Source organism: Glycine max, chromosome 13 (genome assembly GCF_000004515.6).
Source record: "Glycine max cultivar Williams 82 chromosome 13, Glycine_max_v4.0, whole genome shotgun sequence".
Classification (NCBI taxonomy): domain Eukaryota; kingdom Viridiplantae; phylum Streptophyta; class Magnoliopsida; order Fabales; family Fabaceae; genus Glycine; species Glycine max.
Genome location: NC_038249.2, coordinates 35,913,598 through 35,922,309, shown reverse-complemented (window position 1 = coordinate 35,922,309; position 8,712 = coordinate 35,913,598). Strand labels below are relative to the sequence as shown.

General features: G+C 33.3%; 1 protein-coding gene across 6 annotated transcripts; it reads left to right on the top strand.

Annotated features, from left to right (window-relative positions):
• Positions 1–609: 609 nt before the first annotated feature.
• Positions 610–8,479, top strand: LOC100779958 (C2 domain-containing protein At1g53590). 6 transcript variants are annotated; one of them, XM_003543118.5, is made up of 12 exons: positions 610–1,349; positions 1,629–1,703; positions 2,269–2,412; positions 2,656–2,748; positions 2,856–2,987; positions 3,904–4,056; positions 4,166–4,207; positions 4,410–4,458; positions 4,995–5,087; positions 5,169–5,352; positions 6,863–6,986; positions 7,167–8,479. In XM_003543118.5, the coding sequence occupies exons 1-12, from the start codon at positions 1,224–1,226 to the stop codon at positions 8,259–8,261; spliced, it is 2,310 nt and encodes a 769-aa protein (XP_003543166.2). In that variant the 5' UTR covers positions 610–1,223; the 3' UTR covers positions 8,262–8,479. The 6 variants fall into 6 exon arrangements, with proteins under 6 accessions (XP_003543166.2, XP_003543167.2, XP_040864308.1 ...); XM_003543119.5 differs by having other exon boundaries at positions 662–1,349; positions 7,194–8,479; XM_041008374.1 differs by lacking the exon at positions 1,629–1,703 and having other exon boundaries at positions 662–1,349; positions 7,194–8,479.
• Positions 8,480–8,712: the final 233 nt, after the last annotated feature.

Below are 8,712 nucleotides of genomic sequence, written 5' to 3'. Positions count from 1 at the left end.
TCTGCCATGAGAACCAATTAATTCCCATCTATTATTGATACTTGATACTTGATCTTTTTTAATCCATGGACTGTCTCAACTTTTTTTTATAACATATAACTCGCTACTCTTTTATTTTCCAAATTTTTTTATGTAAATATATATGACTAACAAAATATATTTTAGTCATTCACAAAAACCATAATTTATATAATTTATGATGCTGATGGATCATGAATTTTAGACAAAGTTCTTCTTTTTGTTATCAAAAGTCCCTCTAAGATAATTGTTATTATTTGTAATTGAATACAAAGTCTCTTTACATATCAATTTATAATTTATTAAATTATTTTTATATTCAACAAGTAGTACTAATATTATGGAGTATTATTTAAAGGAAATTCAAAATCAGATTTTTCAACATTCATTCGAAGTTTTATTTTCAGGTAGATATTTTAGCAATTGTAATATGATAGAAAAAGAAGTATCGTAAGAAAAATTCTCACATTATGGGCGAGCTTCATGTCTTTGATAATTGATGAAGATTAGTCATCATTTTTAACACAGTTATTTTGTATTAATACGACGAAAATATAAAGGAAAAAAATTCAATAAATAATAAATGATTATTATATTTTGTGTATTACAATCCAGTTACAAAGCTTACAATAATCAATGCCTCTGTTCTTTGCATCATACAACTACCGAAGAAGCGGTTCCTTTTTAGGCGTTACCTTCTGTTCTTTTGTGGTTACTACTCAATCTTTCTCTTGGCCGCGTTACTTCCTCATTACGGCACCGTTTCACTGCTTTTATATACAATAAAATATTCAAAGCGTTTTCAATTCAATCCCCCTTGAACCCACCATTAGGACACACTAATTCAAACTTTACCTTCTCCACTTTCTATAACCATTTTTTTTTAATATTGAATTTCTTCGTAATTTTGATCCAGATTCGTGTTCTTCCAAGTTGTTGTCACAACAGTAGCGTATCTGCTTCTGGATTTGAATATTCAATTATTTACAATACCCTTTTGGGGGCCCCGGATTCAGTTTCTTTAATACAAGAGATTTTGGGGTTCCTTTGTGGGCATGCATTTCGCGTGTAATCAGGTTCAGGATTGGATTTGGATCAATGGGTTTCTATAAAGCTTGCAATTTTGGTGTAAGGAGTGCTGATTTCAGTTAAGGGGTGGTTTTGAAGATTCTTTTTTTTTATACTCTTTTTGGGGTTTGAAGGGGATGGATTTTATGGAAGTTTCAATCTTGCATCATGCGGGGATCGTGCTTATTGGGCTATGGATTCTCTCTGCATTCAACTGGTGTCACACGGTTGCTTATTTTGTGGCTTTGATCTATCTTTTTCTGGTGAGGATCATGGTTGGAGTTTTGGCAACTTTTGGATATTCTTTATTTGTTTATTTGCTTTTTTTTTTTTTTTTTGTTTTGCCTTTTATCTTTATTTTTTGCTTTTTTGATTGAATAGTTGGTGATGTGGAAAAGAAAGAAAAAATAGGGGGGGGATTGGTAATGGAATCGTGTTGTGAGTTGTCTTTTTTGTTGTTTTTGTTCAAAGGGTAGAGAAAAAAGGATGTGGAATATTATTGTGTTTCTGACTTTGATCTTTTTTATTTTTCCCTTGGGAAGGTTCATGAACGTTATGTCACGAGGTTGCGGAAGAAGTTGCAGTTTGAGGAGAGGAAGCAAGCTAATCAAAGAAGGGTAGTTCTCTTGGTTTTAGTGTGGTTATTTGATTTTGAGGGGAAAATAGTAACTTAATAAGTTTTAAAAGTAAATGAACTGAACTGGGGTCAATGAAAGAGAAACTGCTAAAGAATAAATTCCTCTTTGAAGTTAAACCATTCCCTTAACTTGAAAAAGAAGCGGACCCTGAGAGAAGAGACAAATACAGAAGCGTTTTGAATGGATTAGTACAATATTACTTATAAATAAGGTTCTGTCTCTTGAATGATAGTCCAAGATTCTTTTCTTTTGTTCTTTGAAAACAATGTTTTTCATTTGATGTTGAAAATAAAATTATGACTTACTTAAAAGGATGAAATGACTGAAACTAAGAGAATAAGAAACAATACTCCCCAGTAGGAAATTAATGTATTAATATATATTTTATATGTTTTTTTTTTAAAGTTAATATTCAGTTCTTTTAGTATCTTTTATTTTATCATTGCAAGTTTAAACTTTGAGATGTCGTATTCTAATCGCCAAGGATTGTGCTATGATGATTTACTGATATAACTTGCATATCATGTCTTTTATTGTGCTTCAGGTGCTTTCAGATTCTGAAACAGTCCGGTGGTTGAACCATGCAGTTGAAAACATATGGCCAATATGTATGGAAAACATTGTCTCTCAGAAGATATTATTCCCTATCATACCGTGGTTCTTAGAGAAGTACAAACCTTGGACTGCTGTATGATTCGTGCTGTTCGGTTATTTGTCTTTGATTGTGCTTTGATCAAACAATATGAATTTCAACCTTTTTCTTAATTATTTGATATGAATTTCATATTCTTTATGCAATTTTGATCAAGAAAGATTCAGTTTTTCCCTGTTTTGGTCCATTATATGTTTTATTTATGTTTGTGTGAATATAAAATTTTCACTTCAACTTCTGGTATGATAAGATATTGACATCCATGTACTATATTTGCAGAAAGAAGCTGTCGTTCAGCACCTATACATGGGAAGAAACCCACCTTTGATCACTGAAGTTAGGGTTCTTCGCCAGAGTGATGATGATCACTTGGTATGTGAAAATTTTTCAAAGCAGCATACCAAGGGAATGTTTTGTTCTGCATCTGTGAATGAAATTTTGTTCAGGTTGATTTAGATATTAATGTGTGATTCATGTAGGTTCTGGAGTTAGGAATGAATTTTCTCACAGCTGATGATATGAGTGCAATACTTGCTGTGAAACTAAGAAAAAGATTGGGCTTTGGAATGTGGGCAAAACTGCACATCACGGGAATGCATGTTGAAGGGAAGGTATGACAATGGAATTTTGATTTCATAGTGACACATTTGTTGAATATTAACATTCTTTTTCTTATTATTTATTTATTATAAGTTCATGGATACAAGCTTGGATTCAGGGTTGTGCATGTGCCAGTTTTTTTAAGGGAAACAGATAATATTCTCTCATGTAGTTTGATTCTTAGAAATTATCTTTTATTTGAAGCAAGAGATGTGTATTGAGTGGGATGGTCTTGCAGCATCCTGTTAGTTAACATTAAACTAACAGGATGATGGAGAAAGTTTACATGTTTGGTCTGAGAGCAGCATGTTTCTTGTTTTCATTTTCTATTTTTTTAATGTAATTATAAAAATGCCACTTTTATTTTCACTTTGTTGTTGTTTTCAAAGATTTATCCTGTTCAAATATTTGTAGATAGGAGACAAAGTGAAAACAGATTTTTTTTTATACTTATTTGTGAATACAAAAATGAAAAATGTTTCTTCAAATATTTCTATATAGGAAACAAAGTGAAAACTGAAAGCAGATTTTTTTTCACTTATTTGTGAAGACTAAAAAAAACTGAAAATGTTTTTTCAAACCAAACATGCCCCAATTTTTTGTTATACTCAATTAAATATCCCACCATCCTTCTTAAGTCTGACATAAAGGTTGTAATTATACTTTTTAAGTTGCTTTCCCTCCTGCATTGTTCCAAGTTACTTTCACCTTTATCATTCCTTAGTTAGCAGTTTTGATGAAAGACTTGGTGAGTAGTTCATTAAGAATTTAAGATATTTGTATAGTTCAAAGCTAATTTCATATATAACTAAATGCAGATTTTATGAATAGCTTCTCAGGTAGTTAAGAGAGAAAAGGGAATAAAACAAAATTTTAAATAATTTGTTATTATCATTATTAATATTATGTTATTTGTCTATTATATAGGTCTTAGTTGGGGTGAAGTTTCTCCCAACATGGCCTTTTATTGGCCGTTTGCGTGTATGCTTTGTTGAACCTCCATATTTTCAAATGACTGTCAAACCTATGTTTACTCATGGGCTTGATGTGACTGAACTTCCAGGCATTGCTGGGTGGCTAGTAAGTATACCTTGATTTTAGGCAAAATCTGTGTTCATTCTTAATGCTTTATGTAATTTGCTCATGCTGTAAGCAATTTGTGTTATCTAAATGCTTTTTTTTTTATCAGGATAAGCTGCTGTCTATTGCTTTTGAACAGACCCTTGTTGAGGTGAAGTTTGTTCTCTGTTTTATTCCCATCTTGCTACTTTTGTATATTTTACTAATGTTGGCTTCTTGGGGTATTGAAATGATGTGATAAAAATATCAAATGTGTTAGAAAACATTTTCATCTTTTAGTTGTTTCTGCTGTTAGAAACTGTTGTAGCCTTTTTAATTATATTCCTATATTTGCATGTTTGGAATTTTTGCAGCCCAACATGCTGGTTGTTGATGTTGAGAAATTTGTTTCACCACAACAAGGTAAATACATGTCATGATTTTCATAGACTTTTGCAATAACCGATTTACTTGGTAGTCTTGGTGATTCTTTTGAATAAAAATTAGATATTGTGCTCATCAACATATCATGGATATTTACGCCACCAGTTTCTGGCAATCAATTATTGTTCAAATAAAGTATGAAATGTCGATTTTACTCGTCTGTGTTGCCAAATCTTTTAAATGTAAAACCTATTTGAACTCAGAAAGTTTGCTAAAAACAAGCCTCATGCATATGGATTTAGTTTCTCCAAGTAGGCATGGGGATTAACTTTTTATGTAACAGTTGAGTTGTGGAATTACTCATGGTTTCATTATAGAGAGAGTTTCGGTTGTCAGAAATTTTTGGAGAAATTTATGGTTGCCATCAAACTCTAGCTATTGATCTTCTCTCATCACATATCTTTAGTGAAGAAAGAACATTTTGATAGCCCTCTCTAAATATATGATGGCATATGCAATCCACATATTTGTTGTATTATTATATGCTTATCCATTTGTGAACCTTAATGTTATAGAGTCTTGGTTCAAAGTGAATGAGAAGGAGCCTGTTGCTTATGCAAAAGTGGAAGTTATTGAAGCATCTGAGATGAAGCCATCTGATCTAAATGGTTATCCCTTACCTGTGATTCTTTTGAGCTTCTTTTTCTTACAATTTTTATTTGTGCGTGACAAATTATAGTATGTTTCAGGATTAGCGGATCCTTATGTGAAAGGTCAAATGGGTGTATACAGATTCAGGACAAAGATACAAAGGAAAACACTTACTCCAAAATGGCACGAGGAATTTAAAGTTCCCATCATAACATGGGAGTCTGATAACGTGCTGGTTATTGCAGTTCGTGACAAGGACCATTTCTATGATGATATCCTTGGGTTTGTTTCATTTTATAAACTTCGTATTTTGTAAAATATGTATGTGTGTGCATGCACATTTAATTATAACAATTGTCTTAAGACATTGGTTAAGAAAACAAAAGGAAAAAATATTTAATGAAAAGGAAAACATGAGGGTGTTCATGGGTCTGGGTCAACCCATGATTCAACCCGACTCAATTATATTGGGTTGGGTCTTCTAAGTGTTTGGGTCGAACACAATCCAATCCAATTAAGACCGAATAATATACGGGTTAGGCAATGGGTTCTACTTTAAACCCGACCCGACCTGAATCATATAATTAAATTTATTATTATTATATAAATTAATTATTAAATACAAAATGCATTAATTTTTAAGCTCACATAGTTTATTAAATTAAATAACCCATGATTTTTTTTCTTTATAAGTTGTTATTTTTATCTCTGTCTTGGTTTTATTTATGTTTTCTTGTACTAATACAATACTTTATTTCTATCTAAAATAAAAATTTTATATTAACATTGAAATCATTAATTTTATTAGTCAAATGTTATTACAATTTGATCTTTTTTGAATACATTTAGTCACTATATACTTAACTTTTGACAAAAACAAACTATTATTCTAAAAAAAGTTGTTTTTTACAAAATATAAAATATTTTTTAGTTATTCAAATCCAATTAATCCAACCCGACTCAACTCGTTTATGATTGCCTTGGGTCTGGTTGGGTAACAGGTTTAGTCAAATCCGACCCAAACCAACCCGTAAATACCCCTAGAAAACATACATTATATTGAAAACATAATAATCATTTAATATTTGTTTACTGAAGTAAATGAAAGCACTTAATAGTGTATTAAATACTGCTGAACCAGTGTCCTTAGGGTGCTCATTAGCAAGACATATATATATATATATATATATATATTTTTTTTTTTTTTTATGATATCAATCTTGTTATCATGGAGTACATGGGCAATGGGGTACGAAGTGAAGTGAAGTGTGATCAATCTTGTTATCATGGAGTACATGGTAACAGTTATGTATATCTTATTATCACTGGGTACGTGCTTGTAACAAGTATGTGTGGTTACATACTGGGATATGGACTTCATTTTTTTTTGCGCTTGATAACAATGAACCAATGATTCCTGCATGTGCCACATTTGATGAAATCCTTGCAACCATGGGACAGTTAAAGAAACATTTGTCCCAATTCCCATATTCCCAATATCTTGGCTTCTGGGACTACCAGTCCCAGAATTTCAGAATCTGTGTGTCCCTGACTATTTTTTCAATCTTATATAGATTGATTTACTGAGTTGTAGTTCGGAATATTGAATGTTTCAATTTCTCATGAGACAAAAATTTCTCTACATATCTTGTTTGATCTCTTTTCCACTGCTTTGTTTGATCATTGATTATCCTTCTATCTAAATTCTTTGTATATGTTTCCCATGATTTTCTGCCACTTATTCTGTAACTGGCGTATTCATGAGAATAATTGAATGTTGTGCTGTTTTCAGGGACTGTACCGTGAACATCAATGAATTTAGGGATGGGCAAAGACATGATATGTGGCTGTCACTTAAGAACATGAAAATGGGGAGGTTGCGTTTGGCAATAACTATTCTTGAAGATAATGGAAAGGTAATTTCCCTCTCAAATATATTGGTACTTACTGATATTTAATAAAGCGAAGCATTCTGGTGAACAGAATACAAAAGAAAATGAAAATAGTATGTGGGGCACAACAAGTTCCTCCTAAGTTTTTTGACCTGTGGTTGGTGTTTGTTTGTTCGATTTCAATTTTGAATTTTATCTGTACAGGGAGTTGATACTACTACACGTGACCAGGAAACAATGGACTTTGAAGAACGAAAAATCTCCTTTGAAGCAAATGAGACTACTGATAATAGTTCCTTCTCACCTGTTCCACCTGAAAAATCTGAGAAGTTGGCAGATAACTATGAGCCTATAGACATCGACGGGCAAAAAGAGACAGGAGTTTGGGTTCATCACCCAGGAAGTGAAGTTTCCCAAAGGTGGGAGCCTAGGAAAGGGAAGAGTCGGCGCCTTGATACAGAAATTCATGGGGAGCCTAATGATTCAGTTGGCAGTGGTAATTCAACTGTATCAGGATCCTTGAACAATGACAGCAGCAGTCCTGATAATAATCCTGAAGAAAAGCATCGAATGAGAACGGTTAGGAAGGGCCTTCACAAGATTGGTTCAGTATTCCACCGGAGTAAAAGAAGGGAGGGTTTTTCAGGTTCTGTTGATGAGGAGATTCTGTCTCCACATGATAACATTAGGTCAGAGAATGCTAAGGGGATGATTGCTGTGAAGTTTGTCATGGACGAGAACATTTCCGGCTTTCAAACTGGTAAGGTTCAGGCAGAAGGGGGATCAACAGAAGGGAGTGGTCCTGAGAGCCCTGCCAGTGCCAAGGGAAATGTGAAGGATATGGCGAAGAATATTTTTAAACATGCAGAAAAATCGGCTCGTGGCTTGAGGCACGTTCTTTCTTGTAAATCAAGGAAATTGAAATTTAAAGGTGAGTCTCCAACAGTTCCAGAAAGAGAACATGAATCTGACTCTTCTGACGAGGAATCTATTGCAGCTCAATCTCCCATAGATGTAATAAGAACTCCAGTTGGTTCTCATGCTGTGGTCTCAGGTAGCAATGGTTCCCCTGGTTCTGGGGTGAACGTGGTTCAAATAGTTCCATCAAACACTAATTTGGACAATGAAGCCACAGCTAAAATCACGAATGAAAAAGATGACCCTGAAAATGCATGCTCCCCTGACAGGTCTAGCCAAGAAGTTGTTAAATCTGCTGAAGTGGAGCATGATAAAGAGGAAATGGGGGCACAGATAAAAGAGATTCTATCGGTTTGTCCTACTGAAGAAAGTTTCAAGTAGCATATAGCATATTTTCTCCAGCATTTCATACCCGTGTTCTTATATACAGTCTTCCAAGTGAGTGTTTCTACAGTACTTGGCAGATTTTGATTGTAGTAATAGTCCTGTGATCGTCATAGACCGTTTTACATAAACATGTTCATGTTTCAGGTGCTGTAGTTTGTAAGCATGTAAATAACTTTATACAAGGAATAAAAAAGAAAAGGTTTTCAATCTAATTTTGTACTCCTTTACCATTAAGAGAGCCGATATTAACCAATTTTTAAATGGTCTATGCTGTCTACGTTATATTCACACTTGTGTTTGCTTGTAAGAAAAGGAAAACATACAACATTCAAAAAGGCCATTTTCTTAGTCCCTGTAACATGAACTTGTACTCGCCAATCAATTCAATCCTGAAAGTTTTCCAGTCAGCATTTCACATTAGATATGAGACCCATCAATGATTCGT

Coding starts and splice junctions, on each gene's coding strand:
- LOC100779958 (XM_003543118.5), top strand. CDS start 1,224: ATGGATTTTATGGAAGTTTCAATCTTGCATCATGCGGGGATCGTGCTT. Junction 2,749..2,855: donor AGAGTGATGATGATCACTTG/GTATGTGAAAAT, acceptor TGATTCATGTAG/GTTCTGGAGTTAGGAATGAA. Junction 4,459..4,994: donor ATTTGTTTCACCACAACAAG/GTAAATACATGT, acceptor TTAATGTTATAG/AGTCTTGGTTCAAAGTGAAT.